Consider the following 18732-nt stretch of genomic DNA (forward strand, 5'->3'; position numbering starts at 1 on the left):
CGATAATTATCACCTTATTACTAGGTGGTACTTTTTACAGGTAATTTTACAGCTAACCCTAACCCTCCCTAACCTTAACCCAAATTAAAAAGTAATTTCAACATTATTTCTGAGAAATTATGCGATAATTATCACCTTATTACTAGGAAATTACTATAAGGTGGTAGGTTTTACAGGTAATTTTACAGCTAACCCTAACCCTCCCTAAACCAAATTACAAAGTAATTTCAACCTTATTTCTAAGAAATTATGCGCTAATTATCACCTTATTACCAGGTGGTAGATTTACAGGTAATTTTACAGCTAACCCTCCCTAACCTTAACCCAAATTGCAAAGAAATTTCAACTTTATTTCTAAGAAATTGTGCGATAATTATCACCTTATTACTAGGAAATTACCTAGAAATTACTAGGTAATTTCCTAGTAATAAGCTGGTAGTTTTTACAGATAATTGTACAGCTAACCCTAACCCTCCCTAACCTTAACCCTCCCTAACCCTAACCTTAACCCAAATTACAAAGTAATTACAACCTTATTTCTAAGAAATTATGCGATAATTATCACCTTATTACTGGGAAATTACCTAGAAATTACTAGGTAATTTCCTAGTAATAAGCTGGTAGTTTTTACAGATAATTGTACAGCTAACCCTAACCCTCCCTAAACCAAATTACAAAGTAATTTCAACCTTATTTCTAAGAAATTATGTGATAATTACCACCTTATTACTAGGTGGTAGTTTTTACAGGTAATTTTACAGCTAACCCTCCCTAACCTTAACCCAAATTGCAAAGTAATTTCAACATTATTTCTAAGAAATTATGCAATAATTATCACCATATTACTAGGAAATTATAGTAATAAACTGGTAGTTTTTACAGATAATTGTACAGCTAACCCTAACCCTCCCTAACCTTAACCCTCCCTAACCCTAACCCTCCCTAACCCAAATTACAAAGTAATTACAACCTTATTTCTAATAAATTATGCGATAATTATCACCTTATTAGTTTTTACAGGTTATTTTACAGCTAACCCTAACCCTCCCTAACCTTAACCCAAATTACAAAGTAATTTCAACATTATTTCTAAGAAATTATGTTATAATTATCACCTTATTACTAGGAAATTATTAGGTAATTTCCTAGTAATAAGCTGGTAGTTTTTACAGGTAATTTTACAGCTAACCCTAACCCTCCCTAATCTTAACCCAAATTACAATGTAATTTCAACCTTATTTCTAAGAAATTATGCGATAATTATCACCATATTACTAGATGGTAGTTTTTACAGGTTATTTTACAGCTAACCCTAACCCTCCCTAACCTTAACCCAAATTACAAAGTAATTTCAACCTTATGTCTAAGAAATTATCCAAAAATTACCACCTTATTACTAGGAAATAACTAGGTAATTTCCTGGTAATAAGGTGGCAGTTTTTACAGGTAATTTTACAGCTAACCCTAACCCTCCCTAACCTTAACCCAAATTACAAAGTAATTTCAACCTTATTTCTCAGAAATTATGCAATAATTATCACCTTATTACTAGGTGGTACTTTTTACAGGTCATTTTACAGCTAACCCTAACCCTACCTAACCTTAACCCTCCCTAACCTTAACACAAATTACAAAGTAATTTCAACCTTATTTCTCAGAAATTATGCGATGATTATCACCTTATTAGTTTTTACAGGTTATTTTACAGCTAACCCTAACCCTCCTTAACCTTAACCCAAATTACAAAGTAATTTCAACCTTATTTCTAAGAAATTATGTGATAATTACCACCTTATTACTAGGTGGTACTTTTTACAGGTAATTTTACAGCTAACGCTACCTAACCTTAACCCAAATTGCAAAGTAATTTCAACCTTATTTCTAAGAAATTATGCAATAATCATCACCATATTACTAGGAAATTATAGTAATAAGCTGGTAGTTTTTACAGATAATTGTACAGCTAACCCTAACCCTCCCTAACCTTAACCCTCCCTAACCTTAACCCTCCCTAACCTTAACCCAAATTACAAAGTAATTTCAACCTTATTTCTAAGAAATTATGTGATAATTACCACCTTATTACTAGGTGGTAGTTTTTACAGGTAATTTTACAGCTAACCCTCCCTAACCTTAACCCAAATTGCAAAATAATTTCAACCTTATTTCTAAGAAATTATGCAATAATTATCACCATATTACTAGGAAATTATAGTAATAAGTTGGTAGTTTTTACAGATAATTGTACAGCTAACCCTAACCCTCCCTAACCTTAACCCTCCCTAACCCTAACCCTCCCTAACCTTAACCCAAATTAAAAAGTAATTTCAACATTATTTCTGAGAAATTATGCGATAATTATCACCTTATTACTAGGAAATTACTATAAGGTGGTAGGTTTTACAGGTAATTTTACAGCTAACCCTAACCTTCCCTAACCTTAACCCAAATTACAAAGTAATTTCAACCTTATTTCTCAGAAATTATGCGATAATTATCACCTTATTACTAGGTGGTACTTTTTACAGGTAATTTTACAGCTAACCCTAACCCTCCCTAACCTTAACCCAAATTAAAAAGTAATTTCAACATTATTTCTGAGAAATTATGCGATTATTATCACCTTATTACTAGGAAATTACTATAAGGTGGTAGGTTTTACAGGTAATTTTACAGCTAACCCTAACCCTCCCTAACCTTAACCCAAATTACAAAGTAATTTCAATCTTATTTCTAAGAAATTATGCGATAATTATGACCTTATAATTAGGAAATAACTAGGTAATTTCCTGGTAATAAGGTGGTAGTTTTTAAAGGTAATTTTACAGCTAACCCTCCCTAACCTTAACCCAAATTGCAAAGTAATTTCAACCTTATTTCTAAGAAATTATGCAATAATTATCACCATATTACTAGGAAATTATAGTAATAAGCTGGTAGCTTTTACAGATAATTGTACAGCTAACCCTAACCCTCCCTAACCTTAACCCTCCCTAACCCTAACCCTCCCTAACCTTAACCCAAATTACAAAGTAATTACAACCTTATTTCTAAGAAATTATGCGATAATTATCACCTTATTACTAGGAAATTACCTAGAAATTACTAGGTAATTTCCTCGTAATAAGCTGGTAGTTTTTACAGGTAATTTTACAGCTAACCCTAACCCTCCCTAACCTTAACCCAAATTAAAAAGTAATTTGAACATTATTTCTGAGAAATTATGCGATAATTATCACCTTATTACTAGGAAATTACTATAAGGTGGTAGGTTTTACAGGTAATTTTACAGCTAACCCTAACCCTCCCTAACCTTAACCCAAATTACAAAGTAATTTCAATCTTATTTCTAAGAAATTATGCGATAATTATGACCTTATTACTAGGAAATAACTAGGTAATTTCCTGGTAATAAGGTGGTAGTTTTTACAGGTAATTTTACAGCTAACCCTAACCCTCCCTAACCTTAACCCAAATTACAAAGTAATTTCAACCTTATTTCACAGAAATTATGCGATAATTATCACCTTATTACTAGGTGGTACTTTTTACAGGTAATTTTACAGCTAACCCTAACCCTCCCTAACCTTAACCCTCCCTAACCTTAACCCAAATTACAAAGTAATTTCAACCTTATTTCTAAGAAATTATGTGATAATTACCACCTTATTACTAGGTGGTAGTTTTTACAGGTAATTTTACAGCTAACCCTCCCTAACCTTAACCCAAATTGCAAAGTAATTTCAACCTTATTTCTAAGAAATTATGCAATAATTATCACCATATTACTAGGAAATTATAGTAATAAACTGGTAGTTTTTACAGATAATTGTACAGCTAACCCTAACCCTCCCTAACCTTAACCCTCCCTAACCCTAACCCTCCATAACCTTAACCCAAATTACAAAATAATTTCAATCTTATTTCTAAGAGATTATGCGATAATTATGACCTTATTACTAGGAAATTACCTAGAAATTACTAGGTAATTTCCTAGTAATAAGCTGGTAGTTTTTACAGGTAATTTTACAGCTAACCCTAACCCTCCCTAACCTTAACCCAAATTACAAAGTAATTTCAATCTTATTTCTAAGAAATTATGCGATAATTATGACCTTATTACTAGGAAATAACTAGGTAATTTCCTGGTAATAAGGTGGTAGTTTTTACAGGTAATTTTACAGCTAACCCTAACCCTCCCTAACCTTAACCCAAATTACAAAGTAATTTCAACCTTATTTCTCAGAAATTATGCGATAATTATCACCTTATTACTAGGTGGTACTTTTTACAGGTAATTTTACAGCTAACCCTAACCCTCCCTAACCTTAACCCAAATTACAAAGTAATTTCAATCTTATTTCTAAGAAATTATGCGATAATTATGACCTTATTACTAGGAAATAACTGGGTAATTTCCTGGTAATAAGGTGGTAGTTTTTACAGGTAATTTTACAGCTAACCCTAACCCTCCCTAACCCAAATTACAAAGTAATTTCAACCTTATTTCTCAGAAATTATGCGATAATTATCACCTTATTACTAGGTGGTACTTTTTACAGGTAATTTTACAGCTAACCCTAACCCTCCCTAACCTTAACCCAAATTAAAAAGTAATTTCAACATTATTTCTGAGAAATTATGCGATAATTATCACCTTATTACTAGGAAATTACTATAAGGTGGTAGGTTTTACAGGTAATTTTACAGCTAACCCTGACCCTCCCTAACCTTAACCCAAATTACAAAGTAATTTCAATCTTATTTCTAAGAAATTATGCGATAATTATGACCTTATTACTAGGAAATAACTAGGTAATTTCCTGGTAATAAGGTGGTAGTTTTTACAGGTAATTTTACAGATAACCCTAACCCTCCCCAACCTTAACCCAAATTACAAAGTAATTTCAACCTTATTTCTCAGAAATTATGTTATAATTATCACCTTATTACTAGGTGGTAGTTTTTACAGGTAATTTTACAGCTAACCCTAACCCTCCCTAACCTTAACCCAAATTACAAAGTAATTTCAACCTTATTTCTAAAAAATTATGCGATAATTATGACCTTATTACTAGGAAATAACTAGGTAATTTCCTGGTAATAAGGTGGTAGTTTTTACAGGTAATTTTACAGCTAACCCTAACCCTCCCTGACCTCAAACCAAATTACAAAGTAATTTCAACCTTATTTCTAAGAAATTATGCGATAATTATCACCTTATTACTAGGTGGTACTTTTTACAGGTAATTTTACAGCTAACCCTAACCCTCCCTAACCTTAACCCTCCCTAACCCTAACCCTCCCTAACCTTAACCCAAATTACAAAGTAATTTCAACCTTATTTATAAGATATTATGCGATAATTATCACCTTATTAGTTTTTACAGGTAATTTTACAGCTAACCCTAACCCTCCCTAACCTTAATCCAATTTACAAAGTAATTTCAACGTTATTTCTAAGAAATTATGCGATAATTACCACCTTATTACTAGGAAATTACTAGGTAATTTCCGACCCCCTAAAACAAAGATTAACCGACATTTTTTATTAGTATGACTGATTCACCTGACGTACATGTGTTTGGACTGTGTGAGGAAACCGCCTCTCTTCTTCACAATCCTAACTATACTTTGATGTGTTCCTCACGCTGGCTCGAACTCACGTCTTCGTTCACACAGGTTCATCTTGTTTTTTCTTTTACTCTTATCTCTGCTTCCCGTCCAAGTGGCAAACCACAACTCGCCAGGTTGTCCTTGTAAAGACGAATTTTGTTCTTAAGCAACCTGCGTGCTTAAATAAAATGCAATTAATAAAGACCCTGAACGCACTTCACTTCCACATTATCCAAACATTCATTTTTTATAGCTACATTTGGTCTTTGGGGTCAACTATAATTCCATAGACTAAAAATTAAACAATTTATTTATATTTTTTAAATATACTTATAGCATGTATACCATGATTCCCAGCATTAAAATACACTGATTAGCAAACACCTGCCTAATACTGTGTCGGTCCCCCTCATGCATACACATCGTATCTTACTATGTAAGTCCATCCATCCACTATCCAAACCGCTTACCCTGCTCTCAGGGTCACGGGGATGCTGGAGCCTATCCCGGCAGTCACTGGGTGGCAGGCGGGGAGATAGCCTGGACAGGGTGTGTGATGGCCAGGCCATCACACAGGGCGACACACACACACACACAGACACACACATTCACACCTAGGGACAATGTAGTATGGCCGGTTCACCTGACCTACATGTGTTTGGACTGTGGGAGGAAACCGGAGCACCTGGAGGAAACCCACACAGACATAGGGACAACATGCAAACTCCACACAGAGGATGATCCCCAAGGTTGGACTACCCCGGGGCTCGAACCCAGGACCTTATTGCTGTGAGGCGACCACGCTAACCACTGCGCCACCGTGCCACCCACTATGTAAGTCATAGTAAGTAAATATGTCTGTCACATGTGTACATTGTAATATCTGATTTACTTCCTAATGTATCTGTTAGAGGGCAGCACGGTGGCGCAGTGGTTAGCGTGGTCACCTCACAGCAAGGAGGTCCTGGGTTCGAGCCCCGGGGTGGTCCAACCTTGGGGGTCCTCCCGGGTCATCCTCTGTGTGGAGTTTGCATGTTGTCCCCGTGTCTGCTCCGGTTTCCTCCCACAGTCCAAACACATGTAGGTCAGGTGACTCGGCCGTACTAAATTGTCCCTAGGTGTGTCTGTGTGTGTGTGTATCGGTCCTGTGTGGTGGACTGGCGGCCTGTCCAGGGTGTCTCCCCACCTGCCGCCCAATGACTGCTGGGATAGGCTCCAGCATCCCCATGACCCTGAGAGCAGGATAAGCAGTTTGGATAATGGATGGATGGATGTATCTGTTAGTTCATCCGTATTACTGCAGTAGAGTGTAATGTCTGATTTATGGTTTATGTGGCTATCAATTTATATGCATTACTGCGGTACTTGCAGCAACTGTGAAAAAGAACTATCTCTCAAAGGAAAATACTGTCTATATTTAGAAGTCCACAACTAGAGGAGCATACATACTACGTACCCAGTCCATCTATTTATCATCTTCTACATGGTCTCATCTAAATATACATTTATGATCATCCGAACGTGATCTTCTAAAGAAATCGTATTGATGATGAAAAAAGTGGTCTCCCAGCATGACTCTGGAGACACTGGCTCAATAAATGTGATTGTATAGATAGTACTGCTAGGCTAGTGATGTGCAGGTATAGATAGTATTGCTAGGCTAGTGATGTGCAGGTATAGATAGTATTGCTGGGCTAGTGATGTGCAGGTATAGATAGTATTGCTAAGCTAGTGATGTGCAGGTATAGATAGTATTGCTAAGCTAGTGATGTGCAGGTATAGATAGTATTGCTAGGCTAGTGATGTGCAGGTATAGATAGTACTGCTAGGCTAGTGATGTGCAGGTATAGATAGTATTGCTAGGCTAGTGATGTGCAGGTATAGATAGTATTGCTGGGCTAGTGATGTGCAGGTATAGATAGTATTGCTAAGCTAGTGATGTGCAGGTATAGATAGTATTGCTAAGCTAGTGATGTGCAGGTATAGATAGTACTGCTAGGCTAGTGATGTGCAGGTATAGATAGTATTGCTAAGCTAGTGATGTGCAGGTATAGATAGTACTGCTAGGCTAGTGATGTGCAGGTATAGATAGTATTGCTAGGCTAGTGATGTGCAGGTATAGGTAGTATTGCTGGGCTAGTGATGTGCAGGTATAGATAGTACTGCAAGGCTAGTGATGTGCAGGTATAGATAGTATTGCTGGGCTAGTGATGTACAGGTATAGACAGTACTGCTAGACTAGTGATGTGCAGGTATAGATAGTATTGCTGGGCTAGTGATGTGCAGGTATAGATAGTATTGCTAGGCTAGTGATGTGCAGGTATAGATAGTACTGAGGGCTAGTGATGTGCAGGTATAGATAGTATTGCTAGGCTAGTGATGTGCAGGTATAGATAGTATTGCTGGGCTAGTGATGTGCAGGTATAGATAGTACTGCTAGGCTAGTGATGTGCAGGTATAGATAGTACTGCAAGGCTAGTGATGTGCAGGTATAGATAATACTGCTGGGCTTGTGATATGCAGGTATAGATAGTACTGCTAGGCTAGTGATGTGCAGGTATAGATAGTATTGCTGGGCTAGTGATGTACAGGTATAGATAGTATTGCTGGGCTTGTGATATGCAGGTATAGATAGTATTGCTGGGCTTGTGATATGCAGGTATAGATAGTACTGCTAGGCTAGTGACGTGCAGGTATAGATATTATTGCTGGGCTAGTGATGTACAGGTATAGATTGTATTGCTGGGCTAGTGATGTACAGGTATAGATAGTATTGCTGGGCTTGTGATATGCAGGTATAGATAGTATTGCTAGGCTAGTGATGTGCAGGTATAGATAGTATTGCTAGGCTAGTGATGTGCAGGTATAGATAGTACTGAGGGCTAGTGATGTGCAGGTATAGATAGTATTGCTGGGCTAGTGACGTGCAGGTATAGATAGTACTGCTAGGCTAGTGACGTGCAGGTATAGATAGTATTGCTAGGCTAGTGATGTGCAGGTATAGATAGTATTGCCAGGCTAGTGATGTGCAGGTATAGATAGTACTGCCAGGCTAGTGATGTACAGGTATAGATAGTACTGCTAGGCTAGTGATGTGCAGGTATAGATAGTACTGCTAGGCTAGTGATGTGCGGGTATAGATAGTACTGCTAGGCTAGTGATGTGCAGGTATAGACAGTACTGCTGGGCTAGTGATGTACAGGTATAGATAGTACTGCTAGGCTAGTGATGTGCAGGTATAGATAGATAGTACTGCTAGGCTAGTGATGTGCAGGTATAGATAGTATTGCTGGGCTAGTGATGTGCAGGTATAGATAGTACTGCTAGGCTAGTGATGTGCAGGTATAGATAGTACTGCTAGGCTAGTGATGTGCAGGTATAGATAGTACTGATAGGCTAGTGATGTGCAGGTATAGATAGTATTGCTAGGCTAGTGATGTGCAGGTGTAGATAATACTGCTAGGCTAGTGATGTGCAGGTATAGATAGTATTGCTAGGCTAGTGATGTGCAGGTATAGATAGTATTGCTAGGCTAGTGATGTGCAGGTATAGATAGTACTGCTAGGCTAGTGATGTGCAGGTATAGATAGTATTGCTAGGCTAGTGATGTGCAGGTATAGATAGTATTGCTAGGCTAGTGATGTGCAGGTATAGATAGTATTGCTGGGCTAGTGATGTACAGGTATAGATAGTATTGCTGGGCTTGTGATATGCAGGTATAGATAGTATTGCTGGGCTTGTGATATGCAGGTGTAGATAGTACTGCTAGGCTAGTGACGTGCAGGTATAGATATTATTGCTGGGCTAGTGATGTACAGGTATAGATAGTATTACTGGGCTAGTGATGTACAGGTATAGATAGTATTGCTGGGCTTGTGATATGCAGGTATAGATAGTATTGCTAGGCTAGTGATGTGCAGGTATAGATAGTATTGCTAGGCTAGTGATGTGCAGGTATAGATAGTACTGAGGGCTAGTGATGTGCAGGTATAGATAGTATTGCTAGGCTAGTGATGTGCAGGTATAGATAGTACTGCTAGGCTAGTGATGTGCAGGTATAGATAGTATTGCCAGGCTAGTGATGTGCAGGTATAGATAGTACTGCCAGGCTAGTGATGTGCAGGTATAGATAGTACTGCTAGGCTAGTGATGTGCAGGTATAGATAGTACTGCTAGGCTAGTGATGTGCAGGTATAGATAGTACTGATAGGCTAGTGATGTGCAGGTATAGATAGTATTGCTAGGCTAGTGATGTGCAGGTATAGATAGTATTGCTAGGCTAGTGATGTGCAGGTATAGATAGTATTGCTAGGCTAGTGATGTGCAGGTATAGATAGTACTGCTAGGCTAGTGATGTGCAGGTATAGATAGTATTGCTAGGCTAGTGATGTGCAGGTATAGATAGTATTGCTAGGCTAGTGATGTGCAGGTATAGATAGTATTGCTAGGCCAGTGATGTGCAGGTATAGATAGTATTGCTAGGCTAGTGATGTGCAGGTATAGATAGTACTGCTAGGCTAGTGATGTGCAGGTATAGATAGTACTGCTAGGCTAGTGATGTGCAGGTATAGATAGTACTGCTAGGCTAGTGATGTGCAGGTATATATCTCACAGCAGGACTCTGGAGACATGGATGTCCACAGGAACTCTTCTGTCTTTGAAAGCTGTCGTGATGAAACAGCCGAACGTCAGCGCCGCCATGACGCTGAGGGAGAAGGCGAACAGAGAATTGGCCCTCGATAAAACCGTATTCATCCTCAAACACCAGGCGAGGATGGAAGTGGTTCAAATTTCTTTACTTTCTAATTCCCTCTTCTGTATCACCGAGCGGCAGCGGAGAACGGAAGTGAGAGAGAACGAGCGATGAGTAGGCGGAAGTAGAATACTTTCTTCTTTGTTGGAATTTAGACAGTCGAACTCTAACCTTAGGTTGTATTACCGCCATCTACTGGCGAGGAGTGCGAGTTGGCGCATGAACGACAGAATGAAACATGCGTTTTATTTGTTTGTGTGTTTGTTTGTTTGTTTGTTTTGTTTGTTTTTGCGTTTCTTTGTTTGTTTATTTAGTCATTTGTTTGTAAGGGACAAGTACCGGTGATGCTGACAACTGAACCTGCAACGTCCAATGTGCTGGAAAGTGATCGGAAAACCCCTGGTGAAGATGCTTTTACTAGAGAACTGTATGTGTTTTCAAAGTAAAGTATATAACGGCATAGTACAACATCACGAAACACCTGCACACACCTGTGTCGTCTTCTTTCAGCGTGTTCCCTGTTTCTCAGGGGTCGCCGCAGCGGATTTTACAGTTTCCATCTCAGACAGCATCCGGATGTGGGCCACTTCAGGCAGTGATGCAGCACTGATGGTCTTCTTCTGGCCCTGACAAAACGGATGTGACCCTGAAGTGGCCCACATGTATAACAGCAAATATGGCCCAAATGTGCCAAATCACATGTGGGCCTTTTCTGGCAAAGATGCGGTGCTCTGGGCAACATGTGATCTGGATGTGAGTCTGCAGTGCCCCGTGTGGTAAATGGTGAATATGGCCCAAATATCACAAAACACATATGGGCCACCTCTGGCACATATGTGGCACATGCAGCATTGCTATGGCTTGGTTCTGGCCCAGATCTGGCCAACAGGAGCGGACCGACCAAGTGCCATCATTCCATGCGGTATGTGGGCTGAATGAAAGTGTTGATGCGGGACGGGTCCGGACCACAGCAATTTTGCTGTCTGGGATCAGGACCCTGTGAGGGGTCAGCACCAATGGCAGCCGTTGTTAACCCAGGCCTTGAGCCTTGATTTGGTGGGCTTGTCAATCTGCATACTGATTTGGCAAATTTTAAATCGGATGCCCTTCCTGACACAACCACTAACTCTAGGGGGACACGGGTAAAGCCCTGGATGCCATCCAAGTATTCATGGAGCGGCTTCATGCATGCTCAATCGTCCAGGAAAGAAAATCAAGCTAAGTTGAATCAGTTCATTTGGACACATTTATTGAGAGACATGTTTCATCACTCGTCTACGTTACCTCTTCAGTCTCACCTGACTGCAGGTGTCCCCACCCTTATAAACAATACAGTGACTGCAGGTGTCCCCACCCCTATAAACTATACAGTGACTGCAGGTGTCCCCACCCTTATAAACAATACAGTGACATAACGACTGAAACCAACGACCGGTTTCATATGCAAATATGGTGTGACCATTAACTAGAGTTTCAATGGCCATGTGTTCTATCCACAGAGGATTTGGGAATGTTTGCAGTATTCATGGACTTGCACCCATGCCTGTAGCCAGTAAATGTCTGTTATACATGCGTTTTGCTAATATTTCAGTGTTGCAAAACCTCGGAAAGATCTCTTGGAAATTAAATTGGTGTCCTAATAGCATCCTCAATAATGATTATAAGATTTGTATGATAATTTTGGCTTTAAGGTAATAGCCATTGTAACTCTAGTTAGTGGTCATGGCAATTTGCATATGAAACTGATCATTAGTTTCAGTCGTTATGCCACTGTATTGTTTATAAGGGTGGGGACACCTGCAGTCACTGTATTGTTTATAAGGGTGGGGGTACCTGCAGTCCCTGTATTGTTTATAAGGGTGGGGACACCTGCAGTCACTGTATTGTACCTGCAGTCAGGTGAGACTGAAGAGGTCACTTAGATGATGACGATGAAACGTTTCCCTCAGTAAATGTTGTGTCCAAATGAACTGACTCAACCTTCTGTGATTCCCTCTCTGATCCATCTAGACCAGACTGGATTTGTTCAGGGGCATTTATAATCCAGACACATGAGAAGACCGTACCACATTGTATATAAAGGAAACTGTCTCTGTGGCCCAGCTGCAGTTGTGTCACTGGATGCAGAGAAAGCCTGTGACAGGATAGACCGGCCCTACCTATTCTTTGTACTGTCTACATTTGGCTTTTGTCCAGATTTCTTTTTAAAATCAGTAAATTCATTATATAGTAGTGCCATGTCTTCTGTGAAAACTAGTGGTATTCTGTGTAAACCCTTGTGTATTACCCTACCCGGCAGGGATGTCCAGTCTCACCATTGCTCTTTGTTTTGGCCTTGGAACCTCTTGCATGTGCCACAGCAACCAGAAACAGAGGGAAGTGTAAGGTTATGACTTTAAATCTAGTTTATACACTGATGAAATTTTATTAACATGAATAAACCTATCCAGTCTACTCCATCAGTACCGAGACTTATTAATACAGTCAGTACTTTATCTGGATACAAAACCAACTGGAGTACATGTTAGGCAATACATCTTAAAGTAATACTTTCTCTACTGGCAGGTAATGCAGTATTCATGTGGATACCTAGTGGGATTTAATACTTGGGTATTATATAATCATACCGAGTAAATTATCTATGAGGGAAAAACAATTGAAAAAAAAATCTGGTAGAAATACTATTTGGGTTGTATTAAACAGGTCATCCCAGTTCAGTATGTAAACTCATGTTCATGCCACTCACATAACACGATTTTATACAAATCCATTGTCAACGCCTTTGTTTTATCATCTCTCAGCCAAGTGAGTTGTTATGGGTTCTATGCTGGAGCATAATGTCCACTGGGGACAGGGGGGGACATGTCCCCTCCTCTTTTCAAGATCCCGTTTGTGCCCCCCTTGTCAGTACTGAACCACAGGCTTGGACTCAAAACGCAGACTCAGTCTCAGTTCACAAAAATCAGTCCTTTTAATCAGAATGAGGTCGGTACACAGGTGATCAGATAGCAAGGCAACAGCGTCCAAATCGGCAGGCGAAAGGCGAGGTGAAAAAAGGCAAAAACAGGTCAGGAAACTATAGGTCTCAAGAAACTCACACAAGGGGAAAAATGCTGGAACGCTGTCACAAGGAACAAGACGAACTGGCACAGAAGGAAGGGAACACTAAGACTATATACTCTGGAGGAGGGGAGACAATGAGACACAGGTGCAACATTAGGGCAGGGCAGGTAATCACACAGGAGGGAGACACATGAGGGCAGGAAGTAAAGGACCTGAAACGAGACAAGAGGTGAGTATCAAAATAAAACAGGAAATACAAGACAAAGAACACTGGGAGAAACAAAAGATAACTTAACTATCCAAATGGGGTGTGACAGTACCCCCACCCACCCCTACGACCGGCTCCAGACGGCCCAGGGTCGCCAGGGTGGGCCCGATGGAAGTCCCGGATGAGGGAGCGGTCCAGGATGTTGCTGGCCGAGACCCAGGAACGTTCCTCTGGGCCGTATCCCTCCCAGTCGACCAGGTATTGGGAGCGCCGGCCCCGACGCCGGACCGCCAGGAGCTTGCAGACAGTGTAAACAGGGCCACCATCGACAAACTGGGGGGGAGGAGGGGGCCTGGAGGCAGGGACCAGAGGGCTTTCTATGGCCGGTGTTATCTGACTCACGTGGAAGGATGGGTGGACTCTCATGGCTCTGGGGAGTTTGAGCTTGACAGCAACTGGATTAATGACCTTGGAAATAGGGAATGGCCCCACAAACCTGGGAGAGAGTTTCCGGGACTCCACTCTGAGAGGCAGGTCTTTAGTGGATAGCCATACCCTCTGGCCGCTCCTGTAAGTGGGGGCAGGGATCCGCTGTCGGTCAGCCACCTTCTTCTAACGCTCGGAATTGCAGAGCAGGGTGCGTCGGGCCCAGGCCCAGGTGTGGTTACAGTGGCGCACCAGAGCCAGCGCAAAGGGCACACTGACCTCCCCTCGAGGGCAGGGAAGAGAGGAGGTTGATATCCATAGGCACACTGAGAGGGGGAGAGACCAGATGAGGAACATGGGAGAAAGTTGTGTGCATACTCAACCCAGGTGAGCTGACTGCTCCATGTGTTGGGGCTCTGGGAGGCGAGGCAACGCAGGCTGGTCTCCAGCTCCTGGTTCAGCCGCTCCGTCTGACCGTTGGTTTGGGGATGGTGGCCAGATGAGAGGCTGACGGATGCTCCCAGGAGTGAACAGAAAGCCCGCCAGAACTGTGCCACAAACTGCGGGCCCCGGTCAGACACAATGTCCCTGCGGAAGCCATGGAGGCGAAAAACATGACGCAGCATCACCTCGGCTGTCTCCTTGGCCGAGGGCAATTTGGGCAAGGGAACAAAATTAACCATCTTTGAAAATCTATCCACCACCGTTAGGATGGTGGTGTTACTTTCGGAAGGGGGGAGACCAGTCACAAAGTCCACGGAGATGTCTGACCAGGGTCGATGTGGCACAGGAAGTGAGTGAAGCTGACCAGAAGCTGGGCGTTAGCAGACCTTACTGCGAGCACACAAAGGACAGGCTGCCTGCCACGTACTCTGTCACCTCTTTCTCCATGACCGGCCACCAGAACCGCTGTCGTATGATGAACAAGGTCCTGCGTACTCCAGGCTGACAGGATAACCGGGAAGAGTGGGCCAGTAGATGACCTGTGAACGCAAGACAGGAGGCACAAACAGCCGGTTCGGCAGGCAGCCGGTCAGAGGTTGACAGTTCACACTGGCCTCGGTGACCCTTCTCTCAATGTCCCAAGTGACAGAACCCACAACACACGAGGGAGGAAGAATGAGAGTAGGCTTTTTACAAGAGTTCTCGGAGGGAAACAAATGGGAGAGAGCGTCAGGCTTTAAGTTCTTGGAGCCAGGGCGATAAGACAGGGTGAAATGGAACCGGTTGAAAAAGAGAGCCCACCTTGCTTGCCGAGAGTTGAGCCTCTTGGCCATCCTCAAGTACTCAAGGTTCTTATGATCAGTCCAGACGAGAAAACGCTGTTCGGCCCCCTCCAACAGGTGCCTCCACTCCTCCAATGCTACCTTGATGGCAAGCAGCTCACGGTTGCCAACATCATAGTTTTTCTCAGAGGCCGACAGCTTGTGGGAAAGAAAGGCACAGGGGTGTAGCTTATTGTCCTTAGCCAACCTCTGAGAGAGAACAGCTCCCACCTCCACCACAAACTGCAGGCTGGGGTCAGGCAACGTGAGGACAGGAGCTGAGGTGAAGCTGGTCTTCAGTCTTTGGAAAGCGAGCTAAGCCCGTGGGTTCCACTGGAAGCTGAGCTTAGGAGAGGTCAGTGCATGAAGCGGGGCAGCAACAGAACTAAAATTCCTGATGAACTTTCTGTAAAAGTTAGCAAACCCCAGGAATCGTTGAACCTCCTTACGGCTAGTGGGAGTGGGCCAATCCACAACAGCGCTAACTTTTTCTGGGTCCATCCTGACCTCCCCCTCAGACATGATGAACCTCAGGAAGGACACAGAGGGCACGTGAAACTCACACTTCTCAGCCTTGACAAAGAGTTGATGGTGGAGGAGGCGCTGGAGGACCCGCCGGACCTGCTGCATATGAGTTTGCTCATCAGGGGAGAAGATTAAGATGTCGTCCAGGTAAACAAAAACAAACTCATTGAGCATGTCCCGGAGGACGTCGTTCACCAGGGCCTGAAAGACAGCTGGGGCATTGGTAAGTCCAAACGGCATGACCAAGTACTCGTAATGACCAATAGGAGTGTTAAATGCTATCTTCCATTCATCCCCCTCCCTTATTCTAACTAGGTGAAAGCATTCCTTAAGTCCAGTTTAGTGAAAACCTTAGCATCATTTAGTAGTTCAAAAGCAGTGGAAATTAAAGGGAGGGGGTACTTGTTGCAAACGGTGATCTTGTTAAGTCCTTTGTAGTCAATGCAAGGCCGCAGGGTTTTATCCTTCTTGTCAACGAAGAAGAACCCAGCGCCAGCAGGAGAGGAGGAAGGCCGAATAATCCCTGCAGCCCGGGATTCCTCAACGCACTTTCTCATGGCCTGGGTTTCAGGAGCTGACAGGGAATACAGGCGACCCTTGGGTGGTGAAGTTCCGGGAGCTGGTCAATGGCGCAGTCATAGGCCCGGTGCAGAGGCAAGGATATAGCGTGGGCCTTGCTAAAAACCTCCTTAAGGTCATGGTAGCAGACGGGAACCCAGGAAAGGTCGGGAAACTCTGGATCCAGACTGGGGGAGTTCTGGGAGGTGTTAGGAGGTTGAAGCTCTGACAGGAAAGGTTGAGAGGGTGCGAAACAGTTCTTTGCACAAGTCTTTCCCCATGAAATTACCTGCCTCGTTTTCCAGTCTATATGGGGGCTGTGGAGTGTGAGCCAGGGGTATCACAGGATAAGTGGGTGCTGAGGAGCTCGAAAGACATGAAAGCTGATTCTTTCGCTGTGAGAGTCGGGAAAAGACAGGTGCAGTGACTGAGTGCGATGGGTGACCTTACATAATAGCCGGCCATCCAGGGCACTGGCCTCCAGGGGGAGGTTGAGGCGGAAGGTTTTGAGGCCCAGCTTCCTGGCTAGATCAAAGTCCATTAGGTTAGCATCTGAGCCGGAATCAACTAGGACTGGATGCTTAAGAGAGAACGCAGGGGAGATGAGAGACACTAGAGGTTGCAAACAAGAGGGATTAGTAACAGTCAAAGTACGGCTCACCAGTGCCCTCACCTTCACTGGCGAGCCCGGTCTTTTAAAGGGCAGAAGGCGATGTAGTGGCCCAGTTGGCCACAGTAGATGCAGTGACCCTCTGAAACTTGTCGCTGGCGTTCCTCTGGGGTCAGGTGGGTTCGACCAAGCTGCATAGGTTCCTCTGTGTCTGGGGGAGGGGCTGTGATAGAGTCAGCAGGAGGAATGCGTCTCCAGGAAGACAAAGAAGAGCTGCTGACCTGTTGCCTCCGCTGGAGCGGCGGGGAACTGCAGGGTCTGGTTCTGCCTCTCTCTCTCTCATACAGACGCTTGTCAATCTTTATAGCCAGGGCTATAAGGGAATCCAGCTCTGCAGGTAGGTCCAGGGGGGCTAATTGGTCTTTGAGAGTGTCAGAAAGTCCATCAAGAAAAGCATCAAACTCTATGGCGTAATCAGAGACCCTCTTCTTACCCTGTCACAGTCTCACCAGGGCTCAGGATGCCTCCCGTCCAGGGGCTTTCTGTTGGAAGATCTGGGTGAAGGTCTTGGAGAACAGCGACAGTGAATTGCAGACAGGTGATTTCCGACTCCACTCTGCCGTCGCCCAGGCCTCCGCTCTCCCAGCCAGGTGAGAAATAATATATGCAATCTTTGAGCGGTCAGAGGGGAAGGCAGCAGCCTGAAGCTCAAAATGCAAATCACACTGGGTTAGAAAAGCTCTGCAGCCACCTGTGTCTCCGGAGAAACGCTCTGGTCTGGAAAGGTAGAGAGGCATGGATGGAGTGGCGGGCGCTGGAGAAGCAGCATCGGACCCAGAACCAGGAGGTTCCGCCGGTGTCGATTCGCCGGTGTCGCTTAGACTGCAACACCACCGCGGTGTAGCGGTCTAAGCATCGGCTTTGCGTCGATACAGTTGCGCCCCGGTCTCGTCAGATCCGACTTTGGCTGGACTCGATGAAGCAGCAATTATTGGCAACGCTGTCTTTGGGAGGGGGCCGGAGTTGGCTTGTGTTCGTCACATGAACACGTCTCTGGGTGTGTCGGGGGAAAAACAGTGGTTCGGCCTGGATTCGCCTAGTCACGAAAGTGGGGAGGCATCTCCTTCGAGACTGCCGGCTGGAGAGATGCAGTTGGCGAACGCATGCAGTACGAGGGTGGGTGTTTGAATTAAAATAGGGATTGATTGGCCACTAAATTGGGAGAAATCAGAAATAAATTTAATTAAAAAAAGAGTACAGAAACAGAGGGAGTACGGAAACAGAGAGTACAGAAACAGAGGGAGTACCGAAACAGAGAGAGTACAGAAACAGGGAGAGTACAGAAACAGAGGGAGTACAGAAACGGAGGGAGTACAGAAACAGAGACTACAAAAACAGAGAGTACAGAAACAGAGGGAGTACAGAAACAGAGAGAGTACAGAAACAGAGGGAGTACAGAAACAGAGGGAGTACAGAAAACGGAGGGAGTACAGAAACAGAGACTACAGAACCAGAGAGAGTACAGAAACAGAGGGAGTACAGAAACAGAGGGAGTACAGAAACGGAGGGAGTACAGAAACAGAGACTACAAAAACAGAGAGTACAGAAACAGAGGGAGTACAGAAACAGAGAGAGTACAGAAACAGAGGGAGTACAGAAACAGAGGGAGTACAGAAAACGGAGGGAGTACAGAAACAGAGACTACAGA

At 43.0% G+C, this 18732-nt stretch overlaps 1 protein-coding gene across 1 annotated transcript in view; it reads right to left on the minus strand.

The window, feature by feature from the left end:
- The window catches only part of spcs3 (signal peptidase complex subunit 3), a 31706-nt gene extending 21228 nt beyond the window's left edge, over positions 1-10478 (minus strand). The window contains exon 1 of the mRNA XM_056280737.1: positions 10229-10478. Coding sequence (XP_056136712.1) covers positions 10229-10371 — 143 coding nt within the window. The 5' untranslated portion in view covers positions 10372-10478. The remainder of the gene's footprint in view (positions 1-10228) is intronic.
- Between the last annotated feature and the right edge of the window lie 8254 nt (positions 10479-18732).

This window comes from Lampris incognitus, chromosome 5, assembly GCF_029633865.1.
Source record: "Lampris incognitus isolate fLamInc1 chromosome 5, fLamInc1.hap2, whole genome shotgun sequence".
In the NCBI taxonomy this organism is placed as follows: Eukaryota; Metazoa; Chordata; class Actinopteri; order Lampriformes; family Lampridae; genus Lampris; species Lampris incognitus.